At 46.0% G+C, this 18,169-nt stretch overlaps 1 protein-coding gene across 3 annotated transcripts in view; it reads left to right on the plus strand.

Moving 5' to 3' along the window:
* Positions 1-18,169, plus strand: part of rbl1 (retinoblastoma-like 1 (p107)) — an 83,870-nt gene that overhangs the window by 15,752 nt on the left and 49,949 nt on the right. For all 3 annotated transcript variants that reach the window (XM_086005939.1, XM_086005938.1, XM_086005941.1), the window contains exons 5-8: positions 10,432-10,560; positions 13,431-13,591; positions 14,493-14,557; positions 17,566-17,752. In XM_086005939.1, coding sequence (XP_085862065.1) covers positions 10,432-10,560; positions 13,431-13,591; positions 14,493-14,557; positions 17,566-17,752 — 542 coding nt within the window. The remainder of the gene's footprint in view (positions 1-10,431; positions 10,561-13,430; positions 13,592-14,492; positions 14,558-17,565; positions 17,753-18,169) is intronic.

Consider the following 18,169-nt stretch of genomic DNA (forward strand, 5'->3'; position numbering starts at 1 on the left):
GCGGAAATACAACAGAAACCGCAAGAATATAGCACCAATGAAATGGCATATGGAGCAGAAAAGTGCTATCGCTGCGGCAGAACAACCCATGACCAGAAGGATTGCTGGTTTAAGGACAAAGTATGCAGGCAATGTGGAAAAGTGGGACACATAGCACGAGTCTGCAGGTCGGGAAAGAAAACCAACACTAAAAGAACTACTAAGGAAAAGTACAAGAAAGTACAAAAGATGACGGACAGTAGTTCAGACGATCAGAAGAGTGATAATGACTCCGGGAGTAGGAGACTAAGTTGTCTAAAGTTACACAACGTGCTCGCAAAGGAGGATCACCGAACCATTTGGGTCACCCTCATGATAGCAGGGTCCCAAGTAAAGATGGAATTGGACACAGGATCAACCCTAACAGTCATGAATCAACGAGACTACGAGCGGCTATTCTCACACATACCCTTGAAGGACACGTCCATTGTCTTGAAGACATATACGGGGCAAAAAGTCTACCCCAGAGGAAAAATTATGGTGCCCGTTAAATACAACGGCAAGGAAACACAGAAATTGTATCTATATATACTACAAGATGGAGGACCACCATTATTGGGACGTGAATGGATCCGAAAAATACAATTGGATTGGCATTCCATTCAGGCGCTAACTGTGGCTGACAAAAAGGATGACGACGTCACACCTGGATGACTGTCAAAAATTCTAACTGACGCGAAAGAGGTGTTCCAGCAAGGACTTGGGACTCTAAAAGGCGTAACGGCAACGATAAAAATTGAAGATAACGCAAACCCAAAATTTTTTAAGGCCAGACCGGTACCATATGCGATCCGCCCAGCCGTCGAAGCAGAGCTGGAGCGTTCGGGTGTGCTGTCCAAGGTGGACTGGAGCGAGTGGGCCACACCCATTGTTCCTGTAATGAAGAAATCATTGAGCAGCACGCCTGGGGAGCCGAAGAAGGTTCGCATCCGTGGGGACTTTAAGGTAACTGTGAACCCAGTCCTTCACACAGTACAATATCCACTTCCGCGGATAGAAGATATTTTCGCCTCACTATCTGGAGGGAAACGCTTTACGAAGATTGATCTGGCCCAAGCGTATCTACAAATGGAGGTAGAAGAAGCATCTAGAAAATACCTCACGATAAACACTCACAAAGGTCTTTACCAGTACAACCGACTGGTATTCGGGGTAGCATCAGCTCCGGCTATTTGGCAGAGGGCGATGGAACAAGTCCTGCAAGGGATCCCGGGGACCCAGTGTTATTTGGACGACATCCTGGTTACGGGCGAAAATGACAGTGAACACCTTGCCAACCTGGAGCAGGTGCTCACTAGATTACAAGAATATGGGCTACGAGCCAACCGCCCCAAATGCGAGTTTTTCAGGAAACAAATCTCGTATTGTGGCCACGTGATTGATGAAGAGGGGTTACATAAGTCCCCAGACAAGATTGAGGCAGTAGTCAAGGCTCCAGCACCGGAAAATGTGTCGCAACTGAGGTCGTTCCTCGGGTTGGTGAACTACTACCATAAGTTCTTGCCAAATTTGTCTACAATTCTGCACCCACTGAACGCCCTGCTGCAAACTGGAGTAGCATGGAAATGGAGTAATGAGTGTAAGCGTGCCTTTCAGAAATGTAAATGCCTAATCACTTCAAAAGAAGTATTGGCCCACTACAATCCAACACTACCGATTCGGTTGGCATGTGATGCGTCTCCCTACGACATTGGAGCGGTGCTGTCGCACAAATTCCTTGACGGTTCAGAGAGGCCAATAGCCTTTGCATCATGCTCGTTAACCTCAGCCGAGCGTAACTACACCCAGATTGACAGGGAGGCCCTCAGCCTGGTGTGGGGGGTGAAGAAGTTCAGTCACTATCTGCACAGGCAGAAATTCACCTTACTGACATCACCAGCCTCTTGTCTCCATTTTTAACCCAAAGAAGGGCGTTCCGGTGATGACGGCGCAACGGCTGCAAAGATGGTCCCTTTTTCTAGGGGCACATCATTACGAAATAGAGTATAAGGGCACGAAACAGCATGGAAACGCTGATGGGCTGTCGCGCCTGCCTACGGTGGAGGAAGCACCTGCAGTGGACCCTGTTGAGATATTCCATTCGACCATAGTCGAATGTCTACCTGTTACAAACTCAAGTATAGAGAAGGAAACCCGAAATGACCCGACACACTCTCTGGTCTATGATTTGACGGTGAAGGGATGGCCAGCACATGGCGACTCACTGTTGCCAGCATTCTCGCCAAGGAGAGAACAGCTGTCAGTGTGCCGGGGGACCTTGATGTGTGGATCCCGAGTGGTAATTCCACCCAAGTTGAGAGATAGAGTGCTCAATGAGCTTCATGAGGGTCATCTGGGAGGGGTAAAAATGAAGAGCCTAGCCAGGGCGTTTGTGTGGTGGCCGGGAATCGATAAAGAAATCGAGGAAATGACCAAGAGCTGCACAGGATGCCAGAAAGTCCAAAACGCTCCACCACAGGCCCCGCTACACCCATGGGAGTGGCCCTCATCTCCATGGCAATGGGTACACATTGATTTTGCTGGTCCATTTATGGACTCAATGTTTTTAATCGCCGTGGATGCACATTCGAAATGGCCAGAGGTCATCAAAATGTCCTCCACCACCACGGAGAAAACTATTGCAGTCCTACGGACCATCTTCGCCAGGAATGGCTTGCCAGAACAGATTTGCTCCGACAATGGACCACAGTTTGTGTCCGAGGATTTCCGGAGGTTTTTGAGGAATAATGGGGTAAAGCATTACACATCCACCCCATATCATCCAGCCACAAATGGATTGGCTGAGAGGTTTGTTCAAACCTTTAAAAAAGCAATAAAGGCGATGTATAACGACAACATACCACTGCAACACAAGGTGGATAATTTCTTGTTTGCTTACCGGAATGCGACACATGCAGTCACCAACCAAGCTCCAGCCATGATGTTCTTTAACCGAAGGTTAAGATGTCGCCTGGATTTGCTCAAACCAAACATAAGACGAGATGTTGAGAATAAGCAATTCCAGCACATCAATGAGAAGCCAACCAGGAGCTTCAAGATAGGGGAACCAGTCTTGGCCCGCGACTACCGAACAGAAAAATGGCAGCCAGGAATGATATGCACACAGCAGGGACCACTAATGTACACAGTGGACGTTGGAGAGAGCATCATGAGATGCCATGCTGACCAGATTCTAGAGTCACAGGAACAAGTCAAACCCATACCACGAGCATACGCACCTGGTGATGAACCCGAAGTACAGATTGCGTCTACCTCAGAATCAGTGGTATTGGAAGCTGACGAACCAACCAATGACAATGAGCCAGAATCGACTCCGCCGCAAGAACAGGATACTCGAAAAAGGCGCTATCCAGCCAGGATCAGGAAGCCTCCTCAAAGACTGAATTTATAAATGATTACTTTCAGCTGATGTATATAGTACAAAGAAAATTGTAATTGTAATTAGTTATTATTTAATTGTTAAATGAATGTTATGTACTGTTTATCTAAAAGGGGAGGAATTGTAATGTATGTACCTTTAAGAGAGGAACTATCTTTTACAGCCCCTGTATACTGCAGTACCAGTAGTGACCAGACCTGTATATAACACCGTGTAGTAATTTGTACAGTTAGTTCCAGCATACCCTCTGTTCAGTAAACACCTGTTATTACCGTTCTCCTGCAGTCCGTGTGTTATTGATACGCGGACACTACAAGAACAGTCCTGCATCCCTGAGTATTATTTCTTCATATTGTCACTGCATCTCATTTCACTCTGCTTTCACGTGTCAGCCTTGGTTCAGTGGTAGCACCTTTCATTTGTAAGCCAGAAGGTTGTGGGGTTAAACCCCACTCTAAAGACTTGAGCACATAGGGAGTGCTGCATTGTCAGAGGTTCCCTCTTTTGGATGAGACGTTAAACCAAGGTCCTCTGCCAAAACTCTGCTTTCCTGTTGCATGAACCATAGAAGTTTACAGCACAAAAGGGCCATTCGGCCCATCGTATTTTTGCTGGCTCTTTACTAAAGCAACAAGAAGCTAATCCTGCTGCCCTCCTGTTCTGCCCATAGCCCTGTATCTTCCTCTACTTCAAATATTTATCCAGTTTTCTATTAACATTCAGTCCATTTCATTCCCCGTGTAAAGAGATTCCTCCGAACCTTTCTCCTCAGTGACCGCTCATCGCTGACTCCCCAATCAGAGGAAATAGTCTTTCTCTATTCACTGTATCAAAATTCTCCATTGAGTCTTTTTGCTCTAGTGGAAATAGTCCCAGTATCTCAAGTCTCTCCTCATAACTATAGTCTCCCATCCCTGGCATCATCCTGGTGAATCTGGGATGGCAGGAATAAACGGGTCATTTTCCGAGTGGCAGGCAGTGACTAGTGGGGTACCGCAGGGATCGGTGCTAGAACCCCAGTTAGTCACAATATATATTAATGATCTAGACGAGGGAACTAGATGTAATATCTCCAAGTTTGCAGACGACACAAAGCTGGGTGGGCGTGTGTGCTGTGAGGAGGATGCCGAGAAACTCCAGTATGATTTGGACAGGTTGGGTGATTGGGCAGAAGCATGGCAGATGCAGTATAATGTAGATAAATGCGAGGTTATCCACTTTGGTGGCAAAAACAGGAAGGCAGATTATTATCTGAACGGCAATAGATTGGGAGAAGGGGAAGTGCAACGAGACCTGGGTGTTCTTGTGCACCAGTCGCTGAAGGTAAGCATGCAGGTGCAGCAGGCGGTTAAGAAGGCAAATGGTATGTTGGCCTTCGTAGCAAGAGGGTTTGAGTACAGGAACAAGGATGTCTTGCTGCAGTCGTACAGGGCCTTGGTGAGACCACACCTTGAGTATTGTGTGCAGTTTTGGTCGCCTTATCTGAGGAAGGATGTTCTTGCCATGGAGGGAGTGCAGCAAAGATTCACCAGGCTGATACCTGGGATGGCAGGAATGACGTATGAGGAGAAATTGTGTCTATTGGGCTTGTATTCGCCAGAGTTTAGAAGAATGAGAGGGGTTCTCATTGAAACTTATAAATTTCTAACAGGACTAGACAGACTAGATGCAGGAAGGATGTTCCCGATGGCGGGGGAGCCCAGAACCAGGGGGTCACAGTCTAAGGATAAGGGGTTAGCCATTTAGGACAGAAATGAGGGGGAATTTCTTCACCCAGAGAGTGGTGAACCTGTGGAATTCTCTACCACAGAAGGCAGTAGAGGCCAATACATTAATTAAATATATTCAGGCCGGAGTTGGCTAAAGGGATCAAGGGATATGGGGAGAAAGCAGGGACAGGGTACTGAATTTGGATGATCAGCCATGATCTCATTGAATGGCGGAGCAGGCTCAAGGGGCCAAATGGCCTACTCCTGCTCCTATCTTCTATGTTATGCTGTATACTCTATAGCTGTAATGTTCTTTCTATAATGACTTGCACAATATTCTAACTGACCTAAGCAATATTTGATATAAGTTCATCATCACTTCTTTACTTTTGTACTCTGTGCCCCTATTTATAAAACACAAAATTCTACTGACCTTTTTTATAGTTTTATCTACCTGTACTTGCACATTCCAGGAGTTATGTATTTAACCCCTAGTGCTGGAAGGTGTAGTTGAGGTAGAAGATCAGCCATGATCTTATTGAATGGCGGAGTAGGCTCGAATGGCCGACTCCTGTTCCAATTTCAGGACTTAAGTTCTTAAATCTCTCTGTTCAGTCACACCCTTCAGTGCCTTTTCACTAAGTGTATCCTCCTATTTCATTTTGTTTTCCTTATACCAAGTTCAAATCATCTACAGGAGACGATTGGAAAAGATTATGGTGTATGACCTTCGAGAGGGGTAGCAAATTGGATAAAAAATTGGTTAGAAGGGAGGAGACAGGGAGTAAAAGTTCAGGGTAGTATCTCCGAGTGGTTGGAAGTGGGTAACGGTGTCCCACGAGTTCCTTTCTGGGCCTACATCTGTTAAATAGGACTAGAGGAAGTGGTGTCCAAATTTGCAGACAATACTAAAATAGGTAGCATAGTAAATAATTCTGAGGGTAAAGGAAGTGGCAAGGGGATATTGATCAGATTGTGGAATCAGCATAAAAACTGGCAGATGAAATTCAATGTCAGTAAATATGAAGTGGTTTAAAATAAATAATGATACTTTGAATAGGGAAAGGTGTTTTTTAAAATTTGTTTATGGGAAGTGGACGCCGCTGGCAATGCCAGCATTTATTGCCCATCCCTAGTTGCCCTTGAGGAGGTGATGGTGTGCCGCCTTCTTGAACTGCTGCAGTCCGTGTGGTGAAGGTGCTCCCACAGTGCTGTTAGGGAGGGAGTTCCAGGATTTTGACCCAGCGACGATGAAGGAACGGCGATATACTTCTAAGTCAGGATGGTGTGTGACTTGGAGGGGAACTTGGAGGTGGTGGTGTTCCCATGCGCCTGCTGCCCTTCAAGGGGGAAAAATTCGGTCGGTTAGAGCCTCCGGGAGCGCTAACGGGACGTTAGGAACTTAGCGCCCGAGCACTGCGATTTTAGCGCTGCTCGCAAAATTGACCAGTCGTTTTGCGGCGGCGCTAAACATTACCGTCACGATCTCCTGCGCCCGCAGATTGTGACGTCAGTAGAGCATGCAACGCCCCGGTAAAACCCCAGACTGGAAGTTCAGTCACGCCCCCTGCCTTTGCACCTGCCGCTAGGAACGACAGGAATAGGGGAACGCTTTCAAGTCGGGAAGGGGCTGGGGGAGCGTAATTTAAAGGCATGCGCTTCCTGCTTTTTCTTGTCGACAAAATGTTTTGTGTACACAGGTTGAGAGCGAGAGAGATGTCTGGAGAGATTAACGCTGTCCTAAGGAGTTTGGTCCTCAGCACCACTTTTGAGGTTCCTAAGCGCCGAGCTCTTTCCCTGGGCCGATCCATTAGTGGTTCCAACACAATTGCTTTAGAGGTCTCTCCAGGCCGAGATTCAAGGCTGCAAAGAGCAGGGTGTGGCTGGCCAGCAAGATGGACCCTCCCCTTTATGAACTGGACAGCGCCAATCTGTCTGGTTTCCATGATAACCAACATCGCCTGAGTTTCGGTTACGTTCTGAGGTAGTGCCTCGCTCCCTGGCATTTGCGCCTTAAGAGAGGTGTGTGGTGCTTGATTTAGCGCCCAAATTACCTCCAGGGGCGATAGAGGCGAATTTTGCAGTCGGAGGCGATAATTAGCACCAGGAGGTAAACTTTGCACCCGGCCGATATTAGCGCCCGGCCGATATTAGCGCCCGGCCGATATTAGCCCCAAAATGGGGGATACCCAATTTTTCCCCCCAAGTGTTTTAAGTTTTTTTCCTAAAGAACATTACAACAACAACAAAGCAAGCTGTGAGGAGGACACAAAGAGTCTGCAAAGGGATATAGACGGGTTAAGTGAGTGGGCAATAAGGAGGCAGATGGAGTATAATGTGGGGAAATGTGAGGTTATTCACTTTGGTAGCAATGGAAAAACAGAATATTTTTTAAATGGTGAGAAGCAATTACATGTCTCTGTTCGGAGCGTTTTTTTTTAATTCGTTTATGGGATGTGGGTGTCACTGGCAAGGCCAGCATTTATTGCCCATCCCTAATTGCCCTTGAGAAGGTGGTGGTGAGCTGCCTTCTTGAACTGCTGCAGTCCGTGTGGTGAGGGAACTCCCACAGTGCTGTTAGGTAGGGAGTGCCAGGATTTTGACCCAGCGATGATGAAGGATCGGCGATATACTTCTAAGTTAGGATGGTGTGTGACTTGGAGGGGAACTTGTAGGTGATGGTGTTCCCATGCGCCTGCTGCCCTTGTCCTTCTAGGTGGAAGAGGTCGCGGGTTTGGGAGGTGCTGCTGAAGAAGCCTTGGCGAGTTGCTGCAGTGCATCTTGTAGATGGTACACACTGCAGCCAGGGTGCGCCGGTGGTGGAAGGATGTGGAAAAGCAGAGGAATTTGGAGATTTAGGTTCACAAATGTTAAAAGCAGCACCGCAAGTTGGAAAGGCCATAAAAAAGCTCGTGGAAAACTGGGAATTATGGGAAGAGGTATAGAATATAAAAGTCAAGATGTAATGGTGAATCTATATCAAGCCTTAGTAAGACCACACTTGGAATACTGCGTGCAGTTTTGGGCTCCACACTGTAGGAAGGATGCTGAGGCAACAGAGGGAGTACAGTGCAGATTCACCAGGATGCTGCCTGGTATAAGGAAAGACTTGAAAAATTGGGGTTGGTTTTGTTTATAATAGGAGATTAAGGTGTGATTTGATAGAAGTATTAAAAAAAAGAAAGAAATTGCATTTATAATTTGCAGGGCTGTGGGGAAAGAGCAGGGGGGAGTGGGACTAATTGCAGAGCTCTTTCAAAGAGCCGGCACAGGCCCAATGGCCTCCTTCTGTGCTGTATGATACAGCACCTTTCACAATCTCAGAACATCCCAAAGTGCTTCACAACCAATGACGTACTTTTGAAGTGTAGTCACTGTTGTAATGTAGGAAACGCAGCAGCCAATTTGCGCACAGCAAGATCCCACAAACAGCAATGTGATAATGACCAGATAATCTGTTTTTTTAATGATGTTGGTTGAGGGATAAATATTGGCCAGGACAGCGGGGAGAACTCCTGCGCTTCTTCAAATAGTCCACCTGAGAGGGCAGACGGGATCTCGGTTTAACATCTCATCCAGAAGACGACTCCTCTGACAGTGCAGCCCTCCCTCAGCACTGCACTGAAGTGTCTGCCTGGATTTTGTGCTCAAGTCTCTGGAGTGGGACTTGAACCCACAACTGCCTGACTCAGGCGAGAGTGCCACTCACTGAGCCAATGCTGATACCTTTAAAATTATAAGAGATGGGACAGAGTAGATAGAAGTAGACTTGCCAATGATTGACGGCTCTAGAAGAAGGGGACATAGATATATAAGATTACATAGAAGAGATTTAGGACAGAGAGCAGGAGAAATATGTGGCTATGGAATTCATTTCCAGGGTTGGTGATTGAAGCAGAGATGATGTCAGCATTTATGAATAGGTTAGAGAGGTGGTTGAAGGCAAGGGGAATAGAGGGGTATGGGAACAGGATGGGCACATGGGATTAGGACCATTGATTGTGTGACTTGTTGGGCTGAACAGACTGTTAGTGCTGTAATTCTGTATACACCAAGGACTAAAGTGGACCCAGCGTTGAGCCCTGGGGTATAACACTTCAACCCTTTGCCAGTCCAAGCAACACCCATTTATCCTAACTCTTTGGGGTAGATTTTGCCAAACCTGTCGGGAAGAAGGCGGGACTTCCCCTTTCGGGTTTTTGACCCGCCTACTTCGACATCCGGCCAATCCGCACAATTTTCCCTTGATTGACCTTGTTGAGCCCGCCCAGCGGGCTCAGCAGGCCAATTAAGGGCCACCCGGCAACAGGTGACGTCACAGACTGAAATTTCAGCTGTCAAGATTTCCTGACAGATGAAATATCAGTGTCTCACAGCTGTTTGAAGCTGTCAAACACTGACACTCTGAGTTCTAAGCTGAGTCATTCTGCACAGACTCAGTTAGAACTCTTCCCGGCACTCAAAGCTGAAGGCTGTCACTTTTCACAGATCGCAGCCGTTCAGCTTTCAGTTCTGGCTGAGTGATGGGCTCCCGACGGCTACAGGAAGAAAGGCTGTGAAGGTAACTACAGGTAAGTAAAAGTTCTTTAGACACACCAAACACACTTACCTTTGCACTCATGCACCCATCACTCACCTGAGCACCGACATCGCGACCCCTCCAACTCCTTCAACCCGACGGCCTGCCTGCTCTACCTGGCGTGGTTTGGAGCCGTCGGGAAACCCACACGAAACCCCTCAAAATAGGGATTAGGCTAAAAACTGCCTGTTAACAGGCAGTTAATTGGCACTAATCCCTTCCCGCCTGGTTTCGGCGGGTCCCAGTGCGGGGCGGGTACCCGCCGCCCCTGAAACTTACGTTGGGCGGGATGGTGGCGGGACCCCCAAATTCGGGATTCCCCCCCCCCCACACGCCTGAAACCCCGCCTGACGGCTCCTCGAAAATCTAGCCCTTTGTCTTTTGTCTGTCATCTGGCAACCAAGTTTCTATTCATTCTGCTGCATTTCCTCTTATACCATATGTTTGAATTTGTCAAACAAGCGACACATCTACTGAATTGCCTTATCTATCCAATCAGTCACATCTTTAAAACCTGCCCAACTCCGCAATGAGCGAATATTTTAACGTTGCAGGAAATACTACATTTATAGCTATTTTCTGCTTGAAGAACGAGTCCAGATGTTTAAATTATTAATAAAAACAGAAAATGCTGGAAGCACTCAGCAAGTCAAGCAGCCTCTGTAGAGCGAGAAACATCGAGCTATCATTTCAGGTCAATTACCTTTCATTGTTATGTTTTGCAGGCAATTTCCGTATGATCGGAGATGACCTTGTAAATTCTTACCACCTCTTGCTCTGTTGCCTGGACCTCGTGTTTGGAAATGCTTTACTGTGTCCTAACAGAAAAGATCTGCTTAGCCCAGGGTTCGAAGGTAAGAGCTAATGCTTTTGTCCTGAGTATGATAGAGAATAGTGCATACCTTTTGAGGAATTGCGTGGCAATAATCTAATCAACAACCTGAGATTGTCTCATCAGTGTTGCTAGGACACGCGAGTCCCACAATTTCTGGGAACTTTTTAATGCTCCCATTGACACTTTGCACTACTTGTGGGCAAGGTTTCCTGCACAAAGTCAGGAAATTACCCCTTTAACGGGGCTTTCTACATACATTTCCCATTTGAATCACAAGATTTTAAAAGCTTTCAAAAATCGTGAACTTCTGACCAAATTACTGGTGTTGGCAACTCAATGTCTTAAGTTGCAATAGCAGGGGCAGTGTTGCGCAGCGACCAGTATATATCATAGCTTACTGCACTACTGTGCTTTCTGTTGTACTTTACAGCATTGTGCTAACTTGTTACTACAACCAAGTAGGAAATATTGATTCATTTTTTCAACTGTTTTTGAATTCATTTAGCTTGCCATCGCCAGAACCAGCAGATTTAATCCAGTTATCTTGAAATGGAACCAGTTTGGACAGCCAAATATAATCCAGCTGGTTTCAGTTGGATTTTGTTTCTGGTTAGGATCCCCCACCCCCCCTCCAAGGTTTAGAATTCTCCCCTGGGTATATATATACAGGTAGACTACCCTTTATCCGGACTTCCGAAAACCGAAACCCTCTAAAAACCGAAGGTTTTTTCGTTCAGCGTAAGCCATGCGTACGACTTACGCTGAACGAAAAAACCTTCGGTTTTTAGAGGGTTCCGGTTGCGGAAGTTCGGATAAAGGGTAAGTCGTGCGCACGAGACCCCGACAACCGCCGACCCCGCCAGCCCCGACAACCGCGGACCCCGCCGGCCCCGACAACCGCCAGCCCTGACAACCGCCAGCCCCGCCGACCGCCCCCCCGCGGACCCCGACAACCGCCGACCCCGCCCGCCGGCCCCGACCCCCGCCGACCCCGACTGACTTACGCTGAGCGTCAGCGTAAGTCGTGCGCACGACCCCCCGCCGACCCACCTTCCGAAATCCGAAATTCTCCTTTATCCGAAACTCGGCTGGTCCCGAGGTTTTCGGGTAAAGGATAGTCTACCTGTATACCTTTTTCATTTTAAGTTTAAATCATAGGGAGAAGATTCAAACTCAGGAGTCAAGCACTAAATGAAACGTTTTCAGAGACCCACGTTTAAATGAAAGTGAGGGGGGATGAATTTCTCTGCTCATCAATAATAATGTGAGAATTAAACTCTTTGCAACATTTGGCATCAAACATTTCAGATGTGGTACATTCTTTCCATTATCAATAACTGCTGGATTCTGGGCAGTATCTGGAGTACAGTACTTGGTTTTGGGCACTGCACATCAGCAAAGATTTTTAAAAATTAATTATTTGGAAGTGGGCATTGCTGGCAAAGCAAACATTTTATTGCCCATCACTAGTTGCCCCTTGAGAAGGTGCTGGTGGACTGCCTTCCTGAATCGCTGCAGTCTGTGTGGTGAAGGTGATCACACAATTCTGCTAGGTAGGGAGTTCCAAGATTTTGACCCAACAACGATGAAGGAATGGCGACATATGTTCACGTCAGGATGGTGTGTGACCTGGAGGTGGTGGTGTTCCCATGTATCTGCTGTCCTTGTTCTTCTAGGTGGTGGGGGTCGTGGATTTGGGAGGTGCTGCCAAAGAAGCCTTGGCGACGCTGCAGTGCATCTTGTAGATTGTACACACTGCGGCCACAGTGGAGGAATATATTGACTTTGGAGGGGGTACAGCGCAGATTCACCAAAAGGTTACCGTGGCTTAAAAGGGTTAAATTATGAGGACCAGGTTTCATAAACCTTGTTTGTATTCTCTTGAGTTTAGAAATGTATGGGATGATCTAATTGAGGTGTTTAAAATGATAAAGGGATTCGATAGGATAGATATAGAGAGACTATTTCCTCTGGTGGGGGAATCCAGAACAAGAGGGCATAACCTTAAAATTAGAGGGGATCTCATTGAAACTTATAAAATTCTAACAGGACTGGACAGACTAGATGCAGGAAGGATGTTCCCGATGGTCGGGGAGTCCAGAACAAGGGGTCACAGTCTAAGGATAAGGGGTAAGCCATTTAGGACAGAAATTAGGAGGAATTTCTTCACCCAGAGAGCGGTGAACCTGTGGAATTCTCTACCACAGAAGTCCGTAGAGGCCAATTCATTAAATATATTCACGAAGGAGTTGGATATATTTCTTAAGGCTAAAGGGATATGGGGAGAAGGCAGGGACAGGGTACTGAACTTGGATGATCAGCCATGATCGCATTGAATGGCGGAGCAGGCTCGAGGGGCCGAATGGCCTACTCCTGCTCCTATCTTCTATGTTTCTAGAGCTAGGCCATTTAGGAGCAAAATCAGGAAGTATTGTTTCACACAAAGGTTTTTGAAATCGAACTCTCCAGTAAGGGTAACAAGGGATATGGAGAGAAGGCGGGTAAATGGAGTTGTGATCAATGTTCCCTGTAATTTTTATTGGGTGCGCGGGCCCTTTTAAGTGGCTGTGCAGCCCATTCAATGTTTCACGCCTGCGTGGATATTACCAATTTTAAAGCCGGTGAACGACCTGTGTTGGACCTGCAGACCGCGCTGCTTAACAGGAACATTGGTTGCGATACAGATCAGCCATGATCTAATGGAATGGCGGAACAGACTCGAGGGGCAGAATGGCCTCCTCCAGTTCCTATATTCCAGCCCCTATCAGTTTTATTTGTCCCTGATTACTTTTTTGATTCGATGTTTAATTTTCAAGCAGAAAAGGGACCAGAGTGGCTCTCTGGGTGAATTACTTTCTCTGAAGTGTGTTACATTTGTTCATTACACAGGTTTGCCGCCAGAGTTTAGCAGCCAAGACTATAAGCCCCCAGTGCAACCTCCATGTATCATTGACAAACTATGTGACTTGCATGATGGGCTCATAGTAGAAGCAAAAGGCATCAAGGAGCACTACTGGAAACCTTACATTAATAAGCTGTTTGAGAGAAAGGTAAGCCAAGACAGCAGTGCAACAAGCACCAGTGACACCACATTCTCTCCACGTGCTATCCTGTAAATTCAGAAGTGTTCCGTTACATAGGAATATACACAACCAGAAAAGGACATTGGCTGCTCTTAGCATTTGAAACATACCGTACTGTACTCGGACCCTTACACCCCTCAACTGCTTCTTTCGCCAAAAAAAGCTGCCCAACTCCCGCTTGGATTTTCTGACACGATTGGCCTCCAGTGACTCCACACATTCACCACCCTCTGCATGAAGTTGTTAAATAAACTACGTGTTCAATATCCCTGTTCTGGGCTTGAGTGCACGCCCCGGTTATAAAGTTTGTGATTATGTCACAAACGATTTATTAGCGACTATTTTATCAGGACCCCTGTGCCATGTTTTCTCCACTTTAATTTAATTTCATAACGGTCCTGTGCAGCGCCTTGGGACGTTTTACTACGTTAAAGGCACTATATAATAAATATATATAAGTTGATGTTTAAATATTCCCAGTTTCTGCTCATAGCTCAGGTGCCCCTCCCCAGTATCTATTTAGTTGCTTCTCCCTCTATATCCCCTCCAAAACCAGGATGCGCCCAGTGTAATATTGTGATGATAATTATATTTGGATATGGGAAGTCAGTTGCTGGGGATGTAGATCTTAGTGCAGGTGGGAATACGGGCTGGAATTTTGGATAACAAATAACCTCTAATTGCTCTCATAGGCCCCCTTCGATCCTGGGATGCTGGGGCCAATTTCAGTGTTGTGTCCATGAGTTAAGATCAGCACAGACCCAGGAGTGAACCCTGTTTCAGTAGCGCAGCCATCGGGGGAGAAAGTCCTTACAGTAAATTTTGTATCAGTTTTCTGACCTTTCTAACATTGAGATTTTGATTTCAGATTCTGAAAGGAAACAGCGAGCTCCTCATAGGACTTCTGGATGTTACCAATTTCACAGACAACAAGTGAGTTTAAAGTTCACAGCATTAACTTTGTTGATATAAATATATGACCATGGTAGCAGACTGAAAGCAGATGTGAAGAGTGGTGTCCCCAGACCAGTGTTAGAACTATTGCTCTTCTCAATATATAACAATGATCTGGACTTGGGAATAGGTGGCACAATTTGCAGATGACACAAAAATAGGGAGCATGGTTAACTTAAGAGGAACTTAGACTGAAATAGACAAGACATAACTTTCTGTGGCGAGTTTAGTTCGTACCTATCTCGCAAATACAGCAACTTCATGCCAAAGATTTCATCTGACTGAAATAACAACAGAAAACGCTGGAAATACTCAGCAGGCCAGGCAGCATCCGTGGAGAGAGAAACAGTCAACGTTTCAGGTCGAAGACCCTTCGTCAGAACTGGGAAAAACGCAGGAAATGGAAAGCAAGTTTAGGGGCTGGGAAATGGGGGCGGGGATGAAAGAACAAAAGGGAAGGTCAGCGATAGGATAGAAAGCAGGAGAGATGAAGAGACATTGAGAGACATTCAATGAACAAAGGATGGCTCTGGATGAAGTGTGAATGGCCCTGGCAGAGTGAAGGACAGCTGCCGTGTGGGAGGGAAGAAAAAAGCCCAGACCAAAGTGTGGATTAAAAATAAAGAAAGGGAAAATATATATATGATCTGAAATTGTTGAACTCTATGTTGAGTCCAGAGGGCTGTAGAGTGCCTAATCGACCCTGCTCTCGCCCTGAACTAGAAAATTTCATTCACTTTGCTTCCAATTTCCACCCTTCCCTCACCTTCACATGGTCCATCTCTGACTCTTCCCTTCCCTTCCTCGACTTCTCCGCCTCCATCTCTGGGGATAGGTTATTGACAAACATTCACTCCATGGATGCTGCCCTGGCCTGCTGAGATTTTCCAGCGTTTTCTGTTGTTATTTCATCTGACTGGTTTGCCTATTTAATTTATTGTGACCTGACTTCAGGTTGTTCTATTGAACTGTTTCAAATATCTCACCTATACTGCCTAACAGTGTAAATAACGCTATTAATGAATAAACCTGTTTAACAGCTCAGCCTGTTATGGAAAGTATCTGGCATGGCTAATATTTGTCTTCTGAAGTGAAGTGAGAATTCCTACGTGCTATCCGATAGCAATAAATGGATTCATTGTTTGCACAGCGCACAGTATCCCAGTCCACTCCCCGCACAAGGTCACATTTGGGTCCATAGGGAGCAAGAGCTTGCCTATAGAAATGGACTCTTGCATTGGGCATGAGTGAGCTTGAGTTGTAACAGGAACTGGATGAGCCTGGAGTCCATTAACATGTCGAATGAACATCTTAAACTCTGTTTACGCATTGTGTCGAACACCTGGTATTTTATACCATTATGTTACTAGCTCCATAATGAAGTTTCAGGTTTAAAAGTCAGTTCAGCCAGCAGCAAAGGCCCCATTTCCCCTCCTGCCTCCTCACCGTAAGTTGGGTGGCACATTTTTTGTCTGCGCTCAAGTAGACCTTGGCTGATCCAAGCTATATTTCCATGTTCAATTATTTTTTAAATGTTGGGCAAATGCCAGGCGGTTCGAACCACCTGGGAACCGTTGCTCGCTTCAAATCAGGGCAGGGAAGTGTTTAATGTTCCAAACAGCTAGATTGTAAAGTTGTAGAATGTGGTCTTCTGATGGTGAGCTGCTGCCTCACCTGGGGATTTGAGGGCACTGCCGAGGGAGCACGGCACTTACTGACCAGAGACAGTGAGACAAAGCGAAAACAAAAGAAAAGGAGACAAGCATGTCAACCTGTGATCTCTTGTGTGCTTCCCAGCAGCTGTTTATGTAGACTGACATTGGTTGGGGTACATCACTGACTTACTGTGTGGTGACAAACTGTGTGCCATGGCGCACCAGAGGAGGGGAGACGAAAAAGCCTTTTTTCCTTTAAATGTATGTGACAATGAGGATTTCTTTTATACATGTCAGTAGATCTCCAGCGGCAATGCTTGTGCTTCAGCAGATTCAGTCGTTTTTAAAAATTAATTCCCAGGATATAGGCGACGCTAGAAAGGCCGGTATTTATTGCCCATCCCTAGTTGACTTGAGAAGGTGGTGGTGAGCTGCCTTTTTGTAGTGGGATAGATACAACTGACTTCAGAGGGCAACTAGGGGTCAGCCAGTGTGAGACTGGAGTCACCTATAGACCAGACCGGCTAAGGACGGAAGGTTTCCTTCCCTAAAAGACATTAGTGCACATTAGCTTTTACGACAGTCTGACAGCTTCATGGTCACTTTTACTGATCCCAGATTTTTATTTCCAGATTTTTTAAACTAAATTCAATTTCTCAAACTGCATTTGTGGGATTTGAGTGCGTATTCTCAAGATTATTAGTCCAGACCTTTGGATTACTAGTCCAGTAACATAATCACTACATTACTGTACGCCCTTGTACAAACCTCTAGGTGGTATGGGATCCAGCAGTGCTACAATATCCCCTAGTGACGACTTCAGATTCGTGTCCACTAGGAACTGGGTTGAGACTATCCCAAACTCATTTTATATAGGATCATTACAGATAAGAGAGAGATTGGTATTCCATTAGTCTGGGCTAGAATTCCAATCTGAGACATGGATAGCACCATTCTTCTCCCCATTGTGCACCTCTCTTTGTTATAGATAAGTTGCTACAGGAAACTTTTTTTATCCAGCACTGACGGGACCGGCGTGGTGCCGGTTGATCGAAAAGCCCGGATTACAGAGAGGTATACTTACTAAGGTACGAGAGCCCCGTACACGGCCACAGGTGCAGGAACCCCGGCTACACGGCCACAGATCCACGAACCCCGGTTACACGGCCACTAATATACAGTGAAACTTACCTGAACCTACTCCTGAATTTTGCCGGTTAAGAGAGATTTCCGGATTTTAGGTGCTGGTTAAAAGAGAGTTTCCTGTACTTAGAAAAGAGCCTCGTCTCTCTGCTTATGAATTGACTATTTTTGACTGCTTATTTTGTGCAGCAAAGCAGTAAACAAGGAATATGAAGAGTACGTTCTGACAGTAGGAGATTTTGACGAGCGGATATTTCTGGGAGAAGATGCCGATGAGGAAATAGGGACACCTCGAAAATCTACAGCAGACGTTCCAGTCGACAAACTATCGGCAAGAATGCAAGTGGAGTGCAACCTGCAACAGCACTTTGAAAAAGTAATTAGACGTTGTTAAGTGATCAACAATTGTTTGCACCACTCGTGACAAGAAGTTGTTCTTTAGGTGCTGATATCTTCAGTCTTTCTTCGTATTTTATCTTCTATTCCTAGCCAGTTGTTACTGCTCCCTTCCTCCTCTTCTTGACTTTGTTGTCTTTGCCTCTGAGTCAGAATCTCATGTCCCACTGAAAAGGCTGACATTTCAGTGCATTACCAGGGGAGTGCAGCATTGGCGAATGAGATGTTAAACTGCTTGCGACCATCTGAGGTTCAAGTCCCAGAATCTCAGTGCTAGCTTTAACCTTTAGGTTGGTGCTTTGAGATATTGCTTGCAGTACAAAAAAATAAAAACTTGCATTTATATAGCGCCTTTCATGACCACGGGATGTCCCAAAGTGCTTTACAGCCAATGAAG

This window comes from Somniosus microcephalus, chromosome 13 (assembly GCF_052327205.1).
Source record: "Somniosus microcephalus isolate GS21.2 chromosome 13, FLI_Smic_1.0, whole genome shotgun sequence".
NCBI classification, from domain to species: Eukaryota; Metazoa; Chordata; class Chondrichthyes; order Squaliformes; family Somniosidae; genus Somniosus; species Somniosus microcephalus.